Below are 20484 nucleotides of genomic sequence, written 5' to 3'. Positions count from 1 at the left end.
ATGAAAACTGCAGGTACTAGAACTTTATAAAGAGAGATCACAGGAATCTTTAGAAAACAGCACCAGGAATCACACTGTGGCTTTCCCTAGAATATAATATGCATAAGAAGAAAATGTGCACATTTCTGGCTTTGGAAGCACCTAGAAATTGCCTTGTCTCATAAGGAGAAGGTCCAGAAAATACAAAAGAAAACAAGAAGAAATTTAAGCAGGGTGAGAATGAAAGCCATATGGTTTTCACTTCTGTATCTTTGCTCCTGTGAGTTAATGGAGTTCTGAAGTGTTCGGGTGGTCTATGAGAAAGCAAGCGAGCGAATCTATAAATTCTGAAACTAGATTGCAGGGCATGAGAAGTGCAGACTTATGTGAAAGCTGCTCTGGTCAGTCTGGGATTATTTTGGGGGATGGGGTCAGAGGGCTCACCAGCCTCAGTATGTCAGGGCACTGGTCACCTCAGCCATGCCTCCCACATCACTGGTGATGTGGATGGTATACGAGGGCAGACCGATAAAGAGCTTGTAGTTTAATGGTTATGTCTCACTTTAATAGATATTTTTTAAAAAAATGAATACTTCAAAGCTGTGATTTCACATACATTACTTTTAAAAATAAAGATAGGTTAAAGAGTGAGTTAGAAGTTGGTTTAATTAAAAATATTAAATAAGTCATCATATGGGTAGTACTTGGAAAAAGCAAAAGTCATGAGGATGGTATATTAGTGGTTGAAGTATAGAATACAATGTGGAAGATAGTTTTCTTCCTATCCCATTGTTTTGATAATTTCTTTGTTGAGATTTTTGTTATCTGCTTCCATTTACAAGATATCTATATGCTTAAAGCAGAAAATTTGGAAACATAGAAAAGAACAAATGAAAATAATAAAAATCAACCATGATGCCAGCCTTAAAGATAAGCACAGTTAAGATTTTGTTTTTCACCCATCTAGTACTTTTCTCATGAAAATGGAATTATACTTTCATACTCTGTTTTATAGCTTGATTTCTCACTTAACAATAGCTAGTGAACATTTTCCCATGTGGTAGCTTTCTTTTTCAACAATTATTTTATTGGCTGAAGAGTATTCTCTAATGCGGTTAAACCAAACTCTAATTAATCTCCTACTGTTGGGAATTAAACTCGTTTTCACTTTTTCACTGTCATATGAAATGCTGCAATGAACATCTTTGGACTTACACTGTTGCATACACCTCTGAGTATTATAACAAATTCCTAAAAGTAGAGCCTGCTAGGTCAATGGGTCTGCCCATTATAAAGGTGTTTTGCTAAAAATTAATAGACTACTCCATAGAAAGTTTAGAATAATAAATTATGCCAACGGTCAGTTATAAGAATACCCATTTCTATAACATTTGCAATGTATTAACATTTCCATTGTTATCTTCTTTATAAAATACTTTTGTTGTTTGCCAATTACTTATATAACTCAGATTACTAAAGACATGGAATATAAAATAATTATATATTTAGAATTCATTTGTATTTTTTTCTTTTGTGAATTACTTGCACATATTCTTTGTACTAATTTCTCCTGAAGTGAAGCCCTAAAGTAATAATTAGACGTAGGTGTGAGAAAAGAATGTAATAATAAATGCCTTAAGTATTCCTATCCTAAGAAGTACTTTTACATTTATTATAATTCTTTTAGCTAAGAGACAATCCTTATTCTTGGGAAAGAGGACATTATTCTTTTATGTTATTGTATTTTTTTTAACTCATGGAAGAAATTTTGAAAATATGAGTCGAATTGATTTTTTAGGGGAAAATAGTAATGTGGTCTGGGCAATAAGTGTTAGCCAACAAATTCAAAAACACAAAGATAAGAAATGGCATAGTGATGGATTTATTCCAATGATGCTGATGTTTGAGCAAGGACAGAAAATACACATAAATAAACTGCTGCCACTCACACCAAGGTCATGGCAAAGAGCATTGTAAGCTGAAGGGAGAGCAAATGTAAAGGCCAGCGAGTAAGCATGTGGGGAAAGTGGCATGAGCAGGGCTGGATCATATACTGTCTCAAGCCTTGGTGAGGAGTTGGGATGCCATTCTAAGGGTGATAGGACACCACTGAAAGGTTTAGGCATAGGACTGGCACGATCCAGTTTACTTTCTAAGGTAATCACTCCAGCTGTGTGTGCTGGGTACATTATCAGGGGCAGGAGAGGAGGCCGTATTACCAATTGAGTAGACAGTGTGATCACCCAGGTGAGAGATGTTGGTGCCTTGAACTAGGAGGTAGCCATGGAGGCGGAGAGAAGTCAGCCTCAAAATTCTGTAGTTCTTATGTTAAACATTTGTGGCCCTGTTCTGCTACTGACTGTTGACATTTTATCTCTTCCAGTGGAGTATATCTTAACTGCCACCATTTATAAAGTACCCATGTTGCTTTGGGTTCTATGCACTCTGAATCTTTATAACAGTTTCATCCCAAGTTCACGGGTGGGGAGGTTAATTAACTCCCTAAGTCCACAGAGCTAGTGAGGGGTCATATTAAGATTAACCTAGGTCTGTCTGATTCTAAGCAAGGCGCAAATCTTAGCCAATATACTATTGTGTCTTCATTTAACCCACCTTAGGGCCAGAGTTGGTTGATGCAGGGAAACCAGGGCACAGCTGAATTTCTCTAATGGTTCTTAGGAGGAGAAGGTCAGCAAAATTACCAGGAAGGGAGGTTCTATTTTAAAATGCAGATTCCTGGGCCCTGCCCTGAGAATGCAGAATCAGAATCTCTAGAGTTGGGGCTTAGAAATGTATGTTTAAAAAGTACTCTCAAGTGACAATCAGTAAAATCTGTAGAGACTGCAAATAGGCACTCAATAGATATTTATTGAATGAATGAATATATAATAGAACTGTTGACAGGAAATGAAAATCTAGGGTACCTCACTCCCCCAACCACTGATCCAGAGATATATAAGCATATTTTAGAGTGGGTCCAAGCAGAGCCTCAGCTAGCCCCTTCAGACCACACTCATGATGTAACTAATATATGGGTATGATATACCCAGGCCTGGAAGCTTTTTACTTTAAATAATTACTCTTGATAGGTGCTAAGTCCAGTTGTCTCCTTAGTTGAGGAAGTAAAAGCCCCTCAACTGGTAAATATCACCTATTGTAAAGGCAAAACAATCTTTTTAAAACAATTATTATTTTGATCTATTAAGACTTTCGACATATGGGAGCCAGGCTTTATTCATAGAGTCGATTTACCGATTAGACACAATAAGCACAGTGCCTAAGGCCCATGAATCTTTCAGGAGCTCATAAAAGTGTTTTAATTTCTTTTAAAATTCAATGAAAAACATGAATATAATCTAGCCTGAATTTTATTCAATTTTTACCAATGCAGTTATAAAATAGAGTTTTTAATTTTTTTTAAATCAAGAAATGGCCTAAGAAGGCAACAGTACCCAGGGCACAGGGAATTCATAATGTGGCCCTGCTTACTCACCGCTCCAGGCCCAGGTGACAGGCAACTTACCTGGCAGGCATTGTACAGTAGCTGATGTTCGAATTTCTTGATTCCGAGAATATTCTGGAACATCTCGTAGAGTTGTTCTTTGCTCAGAATCAGCTCGGAGGCTGCGCTGGCTGTCATCCGGGCCTGCTGCTTCCTGGGATCCTCTTCCCCACGGTAGATGGCATCAAACTTGGCCATCCAGGAGCTCAGCACAGTCTCCTTGCTGAGGCCGTCAATCTCAGGCAGGCTGCGCACTCTCTTCTCAATGTGCTTCTTGAAGACCTCCCGCGAGTCGTTGGCAGAACAGCCCCCGCTCTGTACCATGCGGGCCACACGGTCACTCTTCAGGAACACCTGAGCAAGAACAGGGCCAGGAAAGACATCAGAAAGTCGGCCCTGGAGATACCGGCTCATAGTCATCACAGGGGGCACCAGAGTGGCCACATCCTGCCTCACTGCTTCTTAGTTGTGCAAACTGAGTAGTCACTTACCCTTTTTGCTTTTGTGTCCAAATCAGCAAAATCAGAATAACAATATTTGCCAGGTTGTTGCTAGGACTAAATAGCATTTAATCTCCCGAGAGGCAGCATATAGTACATAGACTTTGAGTTCAGACTGCCTGGGTTCTTTCTCTGCCACTTAGTGGCTGTGTTTCTTTTGGCAAGTTAATCTCTTTGTACCTTAGTTTTCTCATCTATAAAATGGAGATAATAGTAGTCTCTACATCATAGGTATTTTAAAAAGAGGATTAAATGAGTTAATATATTAAAAGCACTTTAAAAAGTAGCCCAGATTAAAGCTTTATGGGTTGTTGTGGTGGTGGTGGTTGTTGTTGTTATTGTTATTATTATTACTATTATATGTAAAGTATCTGACACATAGCAATTAAATGTTAACCGCTATTTGTACCTCATTTTATCCTCTCAAGGATACTCATCACACTTGAAATTGAAGTATCAAGTAAATATGTATTTAATGTCTGTCTCCCTTTCCAAAATGTAAACTCCACATTGGCGAAGACTGTGTCCTTCTTATTCCCCGCAATATTATCTGTCCCTAGTAGAGAGCCTGGCACTTTGACAGTGAGTGAACGTAGAAAGTAGGCATTATATTCAGTCCATTTTGTAGGCAGAAAACTAAGACTCCAGAGAGGAGAAGGGACTTGCTCTTGATGACTCAAATGTGTGGTCTTTTGATTTTGTCCTGGTTTCTTCCTTCCCCAGGGTTCTCACCTGCCTGCTGGAGAACCTTTTCTGCCTGGTGGAGGAAGCTGGATTGTTTTTTTAGTGCTGTCTGGGTCCTGGGACCAAGTCATCCATTAAGAACAATTTACTTTTGCTCCAGTGCTCATCGTTTGAAAGCTTACACAAACTACATGATTCTGGGGTGTAATACAAGGCGGTGAAGCTGCTACTTCATATTCACAGAGAGGAAACATCTGACATTTTTGAGCTGTGTCCTGGTCACACTTCAGAAGGTGCATAAATCACCTTCCGGAGGCAGAACAAACGTTTATTTCTCTGTCAGTTATCAGGACGTGCCCCTGTTGGCCATGAGACGGTTTTGTTTGCAGTACATCTCATTGCCTCCTGCTTCATCACAAAGCCTTCCTTGGAGAGGATAGATATTAGAAAGGTGGCCTCCATTTATTGCTGACTTAATGAACTCATTTAGAAAACAGGGCTGAGGGTTTGATTTACAGGCTAGAGGCCATGGCCCACTTGTCTGTGCCTGGGAACTGGTACTCAGTTGAGACCTTAGAGTTTAAAAACCAGTTTTGGAAAAAAAAGTTTCAAATGAATCCTCTGGTCTTATGAGCCTTAATGAGCTAAAGAATTCACCTGAAAAGAATTCATCTATAATGCTCAATACAGATGGTTTCTCCATCTAATTAACACATTGTGTCTCAGTTTTAGATCTAGATCTCAACATTAAAGTTTTGAGGCAACTAGAGGAAGTTTATGGAGAGGCAGTACAGCATTGTCGCGGGAGCTATAAACTATGGTCCCAGGCCACCTCTGCCGCTAACTTGCTGTGTGACTGTGGGTAAGTTTCCAGTTTCTAATCTGTACACTGAGGGAGTTGAACTATAAAATTTTGGGTTTGTCCTCCAGCTGTAATATTTATACTCTTCTTTATGAAACAATTTTTCCTTTCTTTGGGCACTCAGTAGGTGCCAAGGATACAGTAGTGAGGAAAATGATGCCTTCATGACATCATCTTAATAATCTCATCCAAATATCACTACAATCTGGGACAAGTGCTCTCAAGGGAAAGCGCAGGTGTCCATGGGTGCCTATAACTAGGAATTTGTTCTAATGTGTAGTCAGGAAAGACTTCCTGCAGGAAAACTCTTTTGAGATGATATGTGACAGATGGTTAGGTAAAGAGATAGTGAGAGTATTTCAGAGAGAGGAAACAATATGTATAAAGACCCTGAGTATCTGAGGAGAAGCCAGTGTGGCTGTGGCAAAGAGGGGTAGAGGAGTGATCCACATGAGGTGAGAAGGAAGGGGCCAGATGGGAAGCCACATTCAGTATGTTGGTCTTCATTTCAAGGACACTGGGATGCCACTGAATATTTTACACTGGGATATGATGCAACCAAGTTCTTATTATACCTTTAATGTGGAAAACAGACTTGAAAGGGGCCAATAGAATTGGCAGGGAGCCTAGCTGGGTACAGGTGACTGCTGATGGTGATGGGGATACAAAGGGGTTAATTCTTCATTTTCAGCTCTAATGAACATTAGGGGTGATTTGAAAACATTCGATTAACAATGAAGCCATACTGTCCTCCTCATTTGTCCATATCAAGTGCCCCATAAAACTGAGGCAGGCCCCAGTTATAAATCCTCAGCACCACATTCCTTTTCCCCAAAGTCCTTCCATAGCTACCATTTGTCATCTATCTTTGTGACTCTTTGGTTAATATCTGAGTCCCAGGAAGACAGGAGTTGTAACTGTTTTTCCCTCTTACTTCTTCCAGGTATCTAAGACAGTGCCTGGCACACAGTTGGTACTATGTTGAATGAGCAAATGAATAAGAACAAAACAGACTTCTCAAAGTAGAGACCCTATGACATTATATCTAGATGGGGGCAAGAAGGCAAAGGGGAAACAAGCAAGCACTATACACTGGACTCTTGAAACAACTTACTGAGGCTAGATAGTCTATTGGTCCCAGATGGCGGCCATAACTGGCCAGCTAACTCCTGGATCCTCCACACATCATCTGCTTCCCATAATTCCTCCCTTTGTAGGAATCAAATATTTATTATAGTGACCACTTAATAAATATTTGCCGAACTACTAGTGGATGACCTCAGACAAATCACTTAAACTCTATCGACTTCACTCTCTTTCACTGTCACATGGGGTTAATCCAGCTGGTCTTCTTTGATGAGGATTAAACTGAAAGGACTTTAAAAAGTAGAGGGCTTTATCTGCCCAGAAGTAAAATATGATTGCCAGGCCCCCGAATGAGGAGAGAAGAGTGGAATGTCAAGAGTGTGGAGGAAAAAGGCCAAAGATTGAGGAGACAGCACAGATGAACTGCCAAAAGGGGGCATGACAGCCAGAAGGAGAAAAGGTGGCAGCAGAAAACTAATTTTTCAGGCACATCATCTGTCTTGGTTTCTAAGTCTGTCAAAAGGGAAGTGGGGCCTAGGCCAGCCTCGCCCGTAATGAATGCAGCCACTGAGTACCGATGTGTTTCTATGCCTCTAAAACCACCCTTGACAGTCATTTGTACTGGGAGCTCTATCTGGTCTTTTTATTTTGTTTTGTTGTTGGCTGTCGCAAGAGACTTCTTCCCCGGGCACAGTTCTATGCGGTACATCCATAAATCCTCCTACTCCTCTGCCAACTTCCAGATAGGTCATAATGGGAGGTGGAAGATAAACAAATAAATATGGAATGGAGAAGGGCAGTCAATTTAGTGACTCGACTTCATCCATCAGTCGCCAGAGCCAAGCAACTTCAAGGTTGTTTTAGAAACACATAAGCACATCAGTACTTAATGACTGTACATGACGTAGGGTAAAGCTGGCCCAGCTCCCACTTTCTTGCTGACAGGCTGTGAAATCAAGACAGGTCCTTTTCTGGTCTGCAAAAGCATATCATTCCAACATAAATAGGAAAAAGACCTAGATGTTAGAGTAAATAAGATTTTTGAAAAAAATCACAACAACGTGCTCCTAATGAATGTCACATGGATAACAGTGAGCAGGCTCTGGTGTCAGATGGCCTAGGATCAAATTCTGATTCTACCAGTTGCGGTTTTGAAATCTGAGCAAGTTAATCTTTTGAGACTTTAGTTTCCTCAATTCTCAAATGGGAATCCTAACTTCCTTACCTTGTAGGATTTGGGTAAGGATTCAATGAAATAATGTGTGTAAACTGGTGAGCATAGTGCCTACGACAAGAATGTCATAAAAGTTATTATTTTTTAATAGACTATCATGCAGCCATGAAAAAAGATAATATTTTTTCATTAGCATCAAAAGATGTCCATGATAACCTAGAGAATATTATGCTAAATGAAATAAGTCAGACAGAGAAAGACAAATATCATATGATTTCACTTATATGTGGAACCTAAAAACAAAATAAATGAACAAACAAAACAGAAGCAGACTCATATATACAGAGAACAAACTGATGGTTGCCAGATGGGAGGGGTTTGGGAGGCTGGGTGAAAAAAGTGAAGGGATTAAGAAATACAAATTGGTAGTTACAAAATAGTAACAAGGATATGAAGCACAGCATAGGGAATATAGTTAATAATAGTGTAGCAACTATGTATGGTATCAGGTGGCACAGCATAGGAAATATAGTTAATAATATTGTAGCAACTATATATGGAATCAGGCAGGTACTAGATTAATTGGGGGGATCACTTTGTAAATTACATAAGTGTCTAACCATTATGCGGTACAACTGAAATTAATATAAAATAAGATTGAATGTCGACTCTAATTGAAAAATAAAAATTAAAAAAAAAAGATGTCCATTATATATTGTTAAACCAGAGACTTCCAATAATAGTGGTGAGGTGGGATTGGATGGGAGCATGACCCTGGATTGAGAACATCATGGGTAGTAAAACATTCTACTAATGAGAGTGTCATATCTGTGATTTTTGCAGAGGTAGGAAGGAGATTGAAAACCACTGTGCTAACAAAACAAGTAGGTTATTAATATTTTCCATCTTAATATGGAAATCAAATAACTATCTTTACGTGTATAGACACATTAAAATATCTGAAAAGGTATGTATTCAAATTTAATAATGGTTGTTTAAGATGATGGAATGACAGGTATTTTTCTAACCATTTCATTTAGATTGTTTCCTACATTGTCTAGTTTTATAATTGCACGTTTTACTTTCATAATCACTTAAGGTCTCTCTTTCTATGTGGAAAAAATACAAAATTTACCTTTGTTGAGGACAAAAGCATTTCTAAAATAAAATGCACCTATGGATATTAAATACATTTCTCACCAAAAAGTAAGGCATCCTGAGGCAAACTTCAAATGCAGATATGGGGCCATGACCTGTGTTAGGTGGGGATAAGTTAGGAGCAAAAGCAGTTCCTTTCCCCTTTCTCTGTCCCTTTCTCCTGCCTTGACCTTGCACCTCCCTTATCCTAAGCCCCGGCCCAGAAACTAGGAAGTAAACTGATTCTATCAACTTTCAATTATTTCCTATTATTTACATATAGAAGATGGGCACCACCCCCCCATTTTCCCCTTCTAACCCTAATATATTCATTCATAATGGCACTTTCCAGGTGCTAGATTTAGAATGAGGTTGTGTGTGTGTGTGTGTGTGTGTGTGTGTGTGTGTGTGTATGTGTGTACCATTTAACCATGAAAACAATTATGTAAGAAAGGTCCTATTACAGAAACTGAGGCTCAGACTTAGCTGGTTCCCAAAGCCACTGGGCAGTCGAATTAGAATCCAACCCCACATCTTTTTGGACACTAAGCTCATCCTTCTAACCACTCTGACCTCTGACCTTCCTTTCCTGGCTCTCCTCACAAGAATGAATGCCTTTAGAATGGATAGTTACTTTTCTCCTAGGGATATATTTGTTTTAAGGTCACTGAGGAGTTATAGTGGTTTTGCATAGAGGAAAATATATAGCTTCATGTCAGAGAAATAGCCAGGTGTGACCTGACTGCTACTTTTCTTAGATTAAAAAAAAAAAGTTCAATCATAAAGATTAAACAAAATATGTCACCCTGTGCAGAGGACACCGGCCTTTTTGCCTGCCAACCATCCCTCCTTTTCTGATAACAGCACCTCAGTCCAAGAACTTCTTTGTCATTATACAGTTTCGGTGGGACTTCAATTATGAAACCTGTCCTTCTCTAGCCAAGCAGTGGTTTGGGACCTGAGCTTGGCCAATCATGCTTCCCCTCCTGGAATTCAGATTCACAGTGGGGTGGCACAAGAATGAAATAGGGTTGGAGTAGATTCATAACAATGATAGGGTGTCCATTATATCCTGCTACCTGGCTCCCTGAAGTCAATTTGCCCTGGTTTCTATTTTTTCTTATGCTTGGCTATTTCTTTTTTATAACAATAACAACAAAAAGTTGTTGCTGTTATTATTATTATTGAGGCTTAATTTATCCACAGTCAGTTTCTGTTGCTAGCAACAAAGAATTCTGTCTGATACAACAAAACTAACCAGGCCTTTTTTTTTTTAGAGGAGATCAGCCCAAAACCAAAAAAACAAAACAAAACCAAACCAAACCCAATGAGAGCATTTCCACTGGCTGAAGGCCAGATATCAGCAGCAGTGTTCCAGATGAATACTTGTACAGCTTACACCCCATTCTACACTCTCACTTCCCACCAAATGCCCCATGGTTCCCTCCAGGCAGGATCTGAGTGAGAACGTTTTTGTAAAACTTTCCCATCTACCTATTTTCTCTAATGCCAGGACCAGCATGTGAATTTGGAGGCGAAGGTAAGGATGGAGGGTGGGAGGGCTTATGTTTTAAACATTTGTCTTAAAAGAGCTGAGAGTTAGAAAAGATGTTGGGGCCATGCAGAAATGGATGGGCACTCTGATGTCAGACTGTGGCTGTGGGAAAAAGGTTGGGTTGCTGGGCCAGACCTCAGACCACCCACCTCAGTACCCAGACTATGAAGCCATAATGGAAGTGATTAAAGGATTGATCTATTGCCCTGCTTGATCTGCTTTGACAATTGGGGCCACCAGGAAAGAATAAGATTAACCTATATGCTCTTATGAGCCATAGGGAACCTCGGTCTCCCTTTTAACTAGCCCAGCTCAGATCTCAGGCCTTACCAGCTTGCCGTTAATGGTGGCCATCTGGGTTCAGACTGGGCTGGACGGGCACAGATAGAAATTGCTTCTTACTATGCCAGTGTGTTGACCGACCATTTTGCCCTAGTAAGACAATGCAAATACCCGAAATTGACTTTTTCTAGTGTAATAATCTCAGAAATTTTTGAGGAAAAGTTTTTTTTTTTTCCTTAATGGCACTACCATTGTGAACTGGAATGTGTGAAGTTGTTTTATAATGGGGTAGAGTATGAGTGTGTGTGTTTCAGAGGGAGTTAAGGAGGAGAATATATGTGGGCTTTTTTTGACGAGCATACATTTTCCCTTCTTCCAGTCAAAAACATCCTAATTTCTTATTGGGAAACCATTGCATTTTCAATTCAAAGGGCTCCAGTGGGACTGAGCCTGTACTCAGGCTCTAGAGAGGGTATTTGTCCTTGGACTGATTCTCCAGTCTGTTTCACCCCCTTCTGTTGTAACTGGCTCAAGAAAGGACACATGATGCATATCACTCATCCAAATCACCCTTGGTCCTTTTTCTGGGACTCTCAGTAAAGATGTATTCTCTTTGCTCCTGGGGTTGCTAAGTTGGTAGCATGGAGAGAACCTACCTAAGAATGAAGCCAATGCAGACAAAAGCAAAGTTGAGGTGTGTGGAGAAAGATACTCATCCTGCTGGCATCTTTGGAGTCTCAGGATTCAGCCACAGCTGAAGCCAGATCTACCCCTGGACTTGTAAGTTGCTTGAGCAAATAAATCTCATTTTTGGCTTAAGCTAGTTTGAAATATGTGTCTATTATTTGTAATCCAAAGAGTCCTGACCAAGACAGATACTGACAGAAAAGTAATTGGATTCCAGAATAGGGTGGAAGAAAGGACACTAGTTTCTCCATTGCCCAAGAGTGAAGGGAAAGGGGAAAGGGGAGGGGTAATCAACTTGGGGCTCTCTTAGGTCATGTGTTAATCCTGATCCCTTGATTGAGGACCTTTGCTTTAGAGGATTCGGCTTTCCAGGAAACGTGAATCTCAAGACTCTAAAGCTTTACTAATGAATATGGTAAATAATTAATACTCTACATCACATCCTATCACCTAAATCTCAATATTAAATATTCAGTAATTTCTCAATGCCTGTATTCCTACCAGACTAAAAGAAGTCCTTTCAAACAAACTGGCCAATACAGAAGAAAATATTGGGATCACTATAGATATAATGGTAATTTACAGAGACTCATTAGCACATTGATGACTACTAATTTTCAAATTTAATTAATAGATAGAAATAACACTTTCTTTTAATTTATGTCATTAGTCAAATGGGCTTTCTAATTAAGATTTGCAATTTCAAAATTTGTAAACTAGTGAATGACTTTAAATATGGAGAACTATCAATAAAGGTCTATCTGGTCTGAACTGGCTTTCAGAACTTGAAAAAAAAGGGAAGGGGTAATTAATTTCATTCCTTGGCAGTTTATAAACGGATCTTCTGTAAAATATATTCAAGTTATTCACTGCCATACCATCATTGTGATTCTAAATCTCATTTCCACTCTCCATTAAATTCAACTGAAAATTTAGACCCCATCAGATAAAGCATTAAGCTTGACACTTACTGACATTAATTAATACTGCTTGTAAAATGGAGGGAGAGGGAAGCTTAAATTTGACAAGTATAAAGATGAACCCAACTTCTACAGTAAATTCAAATAGAAATTTTGCTGAGGAAATGATGTGTAAAATGAATCTGTGGCTGAAGCCAGCGAACATCACAGAGACAAAGCCTGTTTACTATTAAACACTAATTAGCAAACTGATCAATAATATTTTTACAAGATCTAATTGTAATCTTGCTCCACTCTGTCTGTGAAAGGAGTAGTCAATTGCTTTCGCAAGTAGGAAGGAGAATTTTACCAAATTGATCAACTAGCATTGTTAAAGCATCTACTGAGGACCGGAGTGGAAGCAGGAGCACCAGTGTTTTGTTTTGAAATACTCTGCTACCTGATAATTAAAATAAGAAAGGAAGCAAGGAATAAAATTAGCAAAGTAATTCAATTGTTACTACTTTGAATTGCAATTGAAAATAAATTTTTCAGTGCTTAGGAGTTGATTTCTAATGGTTTTAATCTAGCCATGGCAATGGGCAAGGCATTTGGGGCATAAGATTCCAAAAACAGAGAATATCTCATTCTCATGAAAATAGATTAATATAAAGTAAAATGTCTTTCAAGAATTAGATAATCATATTTGAAAATATGCATGTCAGTTAAACATTGCCACTAGGAAGGTATGGCATGTCCACTTCATTAATGGTGTACCAGTGATAGCCAACATGCACATTACATAAGAATAATTATAAAATTTTAAAAGTGGCTAATGGAATTCCAAATTCACTTTAGTAACAAATAAACCTCTGAAGTCTAAAGGTGAAAATTTACTTGTGATATACTCAAGATATAATCTCTCACTTATAGATTTTCTCCTGAGAATAATTCTGCATTTTTGACTTGTTCTAACTTGCAGAAAAGAACTCACACCACCATCTTAATAGAAATAACAAGGATGATAGTGAAAGTATTATCCTAAGGAGGTGTTAACATCCTTTAGAAAGGGTGTACATGGTGGTAAAATGTCCCTGACTCACTTCAAGTCTTAGCTGTGGCACTTTAACAGCTCTGTGACCTTGAGTAATTGAGCTAACCTCTCCGGGCCTCAGTAAAAGGGGAATAATATCAGGACCCAACTCTAAAAACTGCTGTAAAGATTAAACAAAAAATTGTATGCACTCAGCACACTGCCTGGTTTAAAAATCCGTTGGTAAACAATAGCTTCTATTTATAGTGTTCCCTCAAACAAAATGCTATTATTCCTTAAAATTGTAACCAATCGGCAACCCCTTTGCCTCAGGAAGAATGGTCCTGTAGGAGGCCGAGGCTACTGTTCCCCCTGATCAGTACTTCAGAAGCCCTGAACTCCAGGCCTGAGTAGTCTTACATTCTTCTACACAGTGAGTCTTACCTCATAGTAACTCTGGACTGCATTCATGAAGGCTTCGTCAGCCACAATCTGAGTTTCCCCATTGAGAAAAGCTTGAAACCGGTCCTTGACTGTCTGAAGCTGCTGTTTGCTGATCTGTAAGAAACAGAGATAGAGGGGACAGTGAGGACTTGTTCTAGACAATCATGGTTACTTTCATGGAAGATGGTGTGGCCAGTGGTGTGCTGGAGCAGCTTGTCCAGGTGCATGAGAACTGATTGTTAAATTTGCAGTAATTTGTGAGGCAGCTGTTAAACACAGCCATTACTCAAAAATAATATAAATTACAGTTAAAGAAATATTATTAAAAATAAAGTTAATACATACTAAAAATTCATTGCTTTTTGATTATTTTACCACATGTTACTATTATCTGTGCTCTGGGGGCTATTTACAACTATTGTATTTGTACTGTGGAAATGATATATAATGGGATAGTATACCATGTCTCTTCTCAGCTCCACATTCAGCAACATCCTATTGGAAGCTAGGTATCAGCCAAGGTGGGAGTAGTTAACCCATGGAAATTGGCAAATGCCGCAAATCAGGGTTGTTGTGTTGTGTTTTGTTTTGTTTTAGAGATGGATATTAAACATACCACTGCACAGGCCCCTCAAGTGGTCTGAAACATCCTGCTTTACAAAGCTATAGTAATCAAAACAGTTTGGTACTGGTATTAAAACAGGCATGTAGACCAATATAACAGAATTAGGAGCCCAGAGATGCATATATGGTCAACTAATGTTTGATGAGGGAGCCAAGAATACTCAGTGGGGAAAGGATAGTCTCTTCAATAAATGATGTTGGTAAAACTGAATAGTCACATGCAGAAGAATACAATTGGACCCTATCTTACACACTCACAAAAATTAACTAAAAGTATATTAAAGAATTAAATGCAAGACCCTGAACTATAAAACTAAGAAAACACAGGTAAAAAGCTCTTTGACATCATCTTGGCAATGGTTTTCTGACAGCAAAAGTACAAGGAATAAAAGCAAAAATAAACAAGTGGGACTACATCAAACTAAAAAGCAACAATGGATCCAAGACGGCAGCAGATGCGCCCTCGCAAGAACACATCAAACGCACACCTGTATTTAGAGCAATTCCTCCTGAGAGACAACTGGGAGCAAATTGAACAGCTTGTGTACAACAAGCAAGTGAGAGGTATTGATTTCATAGAGGAAGTCAGAGAACCGTGAGAACTGTCCAGGAGCTGAGGGAACAGCCCAGGAAGGAGGAACTGGTGAGCACCATTGTTTACATTTCCCCTGAACTTGGATAGCAGGCGGGATTCTATCCAGGTTCTTTGGCCGACTTCTAGGGCACTATCGTGCGTTCCCAGCCACCCCTCCTGAAGCTAGAGCCAGCAGAAATAGGAGAGTGCCATAGTGTGCATACAAGAGGCCCTTCTACCCAGAGATTGATCCAGTGGGTACAAAAGGGTGCTGCTTCATGCACCCAGTGGGCTGCACACATAAGGGGCTCCCCGGGTTGAAGACGGTATGGAGCTAACAAAATACTGCAGTACTTATGTGCAAGGATACACATACTTTCCAGAGAAAGTATAGAGAGAGTGGGACGCTACTGTGTGCTCATGTGGGGCTGCCCTTCTTCGAGAGAGCGTTGAGCTAGCAAAACACTACAGTACTCCCACACAGGATTTCCTTGTTCAGAAAGTGCAGAGATAGTGGGGTACTGCTGCACACGCATGTGGGGTATCCGACTAAAGAAAGTACAGAGCTAGCAAAACTTCGTAGTACCCATATGCAGGGCTTCTCAGCATGGAGCGAGTAGAGCGTTGCTGTGTGGCATGCAAGGCTGACCTTCCTGGAGAAGGGGTGGAGCTAGTAAGGCATTGAAAAACAGGCATGCAGAGAGGCCCACCCAGACCCTGCTCTGACTGAGGACAATTAAAGCAACAAGAAACAGCATGTAAGACTGACCTTGAGGATTGAGAGGAGTACAGCTGAGTGTGTGAGGAGCTGCACTCCCAGGAGAGGGAGAAAACTAGTAAAGTGAGGCTGTGCATGCAAGCAGGCACGTCCCACTAGGAGACGGGCAGAGGTGGTGAGACTCAAAGCAGCCCTATCCAGACTCTGCTCTGATCACAGTTAAAGCAACAGGCATGCTAAGAGTGCACCTAGCACCTCCCTCTGCGTCAGGCACTCTCGCTTGGATTAGAAGGGCAAGGAAGCACACATGCACCAGGCTGCCCCATCCTGAACCTGCTCCTTCAGGTCAGGTGACACATCAGGCACCGCATGTACCCACTTCGACTACAGCCAGCCTGCCAAAACTATTCATCCCACAAGCTACACAGAGACCACTTGCAAGACTGGGAGATATAGCTGTACTGTCTAACTTACAGGAATAAACACAGAAAATCAAACAAAATTGCCCTAAATGAAAGCGGGGGGAAAAAAACTCCAGAGCAAAACCCTAATGTAATGGAGATAAGTAATTTGCCTGATAAAAAATTCAAAGAAATGCTCATAAAAGTGCTCAATAAACTTGAGAGTACAACAGAGGAACTGAGAGAGCACTTCAACGAAGAGACAGAAAATGTAATAAAGAACCAGAGATGAAAAATACAATAACTGAAATGAAGAACACATTAGAAGGAATAGATAATAACAGATTAGTTAAAACAGAAGAACAGATTAGTTAAAACAGAAGAACAGATTAACAACCTGGAAGACAGAAGAGTAGCAATCACCCAATTGGAACGGCAAAATGAAAAAAGAATTTTAAAAAATGAAGATATTATAAGAGATCTCTGGAATAACTCCATGCACCCTAACACTCGCATTATCGGAATTCAAGAAGAAGAGAGAGAATGGGGTAAAAAAGATATTTGAAGAAATAATATCTAAAAGCTTTACTAATTTTGGGAAGAAAACAGACATCCAGGTCCAGGAAGCACAGAGAATTCCAAACAAGATGAACCCAAAGAGACCCACACCAAGGCATATTGTAATTAAAATGGCAAAAATTGAAGGATAAGCAGACAATCTTAAAGGCAGCAAGAATGAAACATCAGGTCACATACAAGGAAAACCCCATAAAACTCTCAACTGATATCTCAGAATCAACTTTACAGGCCAGAAGGAAGTGACACAAGATATTTAGAGTGCTCAAATAAATTCTACAACCTAGAATACTATGTCTGGCAAGGTTATCATTCAGAATTGAAGGAGAAAGTAAGAATTTCCCAGACAAGCAAAAAATAAAGGAGTTCACAAACACTAAATTGGCTTTACAAGAAACATTAAATAGTCTTCTTCATGCAGAAAAGAAAAAGCTACAACCAGAAATAAGAAAATACAAGAATGAGAAAAAATTTCTCCAATAAAAGCAAATATACAATAGTCACTTAAATCAACCACTTAAAAAGTTAATATGAATGTTAAAAAATAATAGTAGCAAAATTAACTATAACTACAATAAATAACCCAGGGATACACAAAACAAAAGGATATAAAACCTGTCAAAAACATAAAAAGTGGAGGGGGGAGAAAAAATGTAGTGCTTTTAGAATATAATTGAATTTAAATGGCTATCAGCTTAAAATAGACTGCTATAAATATAGATGGATATAATGAACCTCATGGTAACCATAAAACAAAAATATACAAAAAATACACAAAAAAATGAAAAGACAGGAACCCAATTAAAGAGTGATAACATGGATAGACCTAGAAAGTATGTTAAGTAAAATAAATGAGACAGAGGAAAGACAAATAATGTATGATTTTACTTATTTGTAGAACCTAAAAAAGAAAAGAAAACAAGTGAAAAAAAAAAACAAACAGAACAAAACAGAAACAAACTCATAGATACAGAGAAAAAACTGATGGTTGACAGAGGGTAGAGAGGTGGGGAGATGGGTGGAAAAGGGGAAGGGATTATAAAAATTTGAGTTATAAAATAAGTCACAGGAATACAATGTACTGCAAAGGGAACAGAGTCAATAACTACATATGGTGACAGATGGTTACTAGACTTATTGTAATAATCATTTTGTAAGTTATAAAATGTTGAAGTACTACATTGTACATCTGAAACTAATATAGTATTGTATGTCAACTACAATTTAAAATAAATTTTAAGAGAGGGAAAAATATGGTATAGATGGTAGAGGCTCTGTTCATCCTTCTGGCGATCAAATCAAAGTTGTGATGAAAACAAGGGGCAAGCAGCAAGGAAAAATCGCCTGGGATCTAGATGAAGAAGTCATACAACTATGGAGAAATCCAAGAATTCACCCTGCAACGGCTGAAGGTAGGACAAGGCGAGGACACGGGCTACCCAGTCCCGAGCGGCTGAGTGAAACGAAGGCTGCGGAAGCTACAGAAGCCTCTTAAAGGGGCTGTGCCTGTGAGTGGTGATGCACCTGCTCTCTCTGAGCACCAGTGCTGATTGTGCTGTGTACAGAGGGCACCAGGGACCTACAGGGAGACATGGTTGGAGTGAGGGCTGAGGTAAGACTCATTCTGTACAGAAGTGCCAGCAGTGTCCATTGTTCCCTGTTGAGCGCTCCCCACTAACAGTGTGAAGGACACAGCACCACCCTAGCTGTGACGTCATCAGATTGGATAACAGAGGTTGCTCCACCCAGAGGATTCCCTGAAACTCCACCAACTCGCAGCCCCACCCAAGCCACATCCAGGTATATCCTCAGTGAGTCAGGTGTTCCTTGCTGAGCAGCACCTAGACTCATACTGGGGGCAGCAGGAAACTATTAGCACAGCATCTGTGAATTGCTTGCTGAATCTTAGGTGGCCCCGGAGGGGTAGAGGCTTGGGCTAAATTTGGCCTGCAGCTGAACCCCTCTCAGAACTGTGCCACTGGACACCTACTTCACAAATCCATATTAATAAGACCGGGAGACTAAGGAGTTTTGCTTAGTACAAATCCAGATATAATGGAGTCGAGTAATCTAACAGATGCAGAGTTCAAAACACTGGTTATAAAGATGCTCAATGAACTTTTGAGAAGTGTAGATAAATTCAGTGAGAACTTCAACAAAGAAATAAAAACCATAAAAATGTAAATGGAAATTATAAAAAGGAACCAGTCTAAAATGAACACATTATCTGAGATGAGAAGTATATTAAATGGAATAAACAAAGGAATAAACAAGTGAATAAAGAGGATCAAATGCCCTATCTAGAGGACAGGAAAGCCAAGGACACAATCAGAATGGCAAGAGATAAGATGCCAAAACTATAAAAATTACTTAAGGAGCATATGGGACACTATTAAAGGTCAAAATAACTATCTGATTGGCGTAACTAAAGAAAAACAAGATGTTTAACAGCTGTTTGAAGAAATAATGATGGAAAACATCCCTAACCTGAAGAAGAAAATAGACATTAAACCCCAGGAAGTTCAGAGAATTCCAAAAATCAGGGATCCAAAGAGGTCCACATCAAGACACATCATAATTAAAATGCCAAAGGTTAAATACAAAGAAAGAATATTAAAAGCAGCAAGAGAAAAACAATTACTTATAAGGGAACACCCATAAGATTGGCAGCTGATTTCTCAAAAGAAACTATGCAGGACAGAAGGGCTTATCAAAAAATATTCGACAGGATAAAGACCCAGGATCTATAAGCAAGAATAATTTATCTAGCAAAGCTTTCACTTAGAGTTGAAGGGCAGATAAAGAACTTCCCAGACAAAAATAAGCTAAAAGAGTTTATCACCACAAAGCCAGTATAATGGGAAATGTTGGAGAGATTTCTTTAAGAAGGAAAAATATGTATTAAAAACAGGAATAAAGAATGGTAACAACTACACCCCTATCAATAAGTACCTTAAATGGAAAAGAATTAAGTGCGCCAACCAAAAGATAGAGTGGCTGAAAGGATAAGAAAACAAGATCACTACATATCAAAAGGAAGGGGATTGAAAAAGATATTGCTTTGATGGACCTAGAAGGTATTTAAGTCAGACAGAGAAAGATAAACACTATATGATTTCACTTATATGAAGAATCTAAGGAATAAAAAGAACTAATAAAAAAAAAGACCCACAAATATAGTGGACAATTTGGTGATGGACAGAGGAAAAGGGGGGTTGGGGGATGAGAGAAGTGGGTGAAGAGTTAAAGAAGTACATATTGGTAGCCGATGGACAGTCATGGGGATGCGGAGCATGGCATAGGGAATGCAGTTAGCATTAATATGTTGGCTAGGTGGAGGGTCAGGGGAGGGAGGGAGCAACTGGGGGATCATTTTATGAACTATATAGATGTCTAACCAATGTACTGTATACTTGAAACTAATTAAAATAAATAAATTTAAAAAATAAAAAATACATTAGAAAATTACAAAAGCTTTGCATGTTCAATTTAAAAAAAGCTTCTGCACAGTAAAAGAAACCACTTGCAAATTAAAAGACAACTTATAATATGAGAGAAAAATTTGTAGACTATTTATTTGATAAGAATTTAATACTAAAAAAATAAGGAACTCGTATAACTATATTTAAAAAATCTGATTTAAAAATGGAGGGAGGAGGATCAAGAGACCGGGCAAAAAGGTGTAGATGGTAGAGGTTTTGTTCATCCCTTCTTGCAACCAAATCAAAGTTGTGACAGAAACACAAAGCAATAGCAAGCAGAGTTGC

At 39.1% G+C, this 20484-nt stretch overlaps 1 protein-coding gene across 4 annotated transcripts in view; it reads right to left on the bottom strand.

Moving 5' to 3' along the window:
- CADPS (calcium dependent secretion activator) overlaps positions 1–20484 on the bottom strand; it is a 456128-nt gene that overhangs the window by 331972 nt on the left and 103672 nt on the right. For all 4 annotated transcript variants that reach the window (XM_025050754.1, XM_025050752.1, XM_025050751.1 and 1 more), the window contains 2 exons: positions 13825–13938; positions 3503–3835 (listed from right to left, as the gene is read on the bottom strand). In XM_025050754.1, the coding sequence (XP_024906522.1) occupies positions 3503–3835; positions 13825–13938 (447 nt within the window). The remainder of the gene's footprint in view (positions 1–3502; positions 3836–13824; positions 13939–20484) is intronic.

This window comes from Pteropus alecto, unplaced genomic scaffold (genome assembly GCF_000325575.1).
Source record: "Pteropus alecto unplaced genomic scaffold, ASM32557v1 scaffold75, whole genome shotgun sequence".
NCBI lineage: Eukaryota > Metazoa > Chordata > Mammalia > Chiroptera > Pteropodidae > Pteropus > Pteropus alecto.
This window is presented reverse-complemented; position numbering and strand designations above follow the sequence as displayed.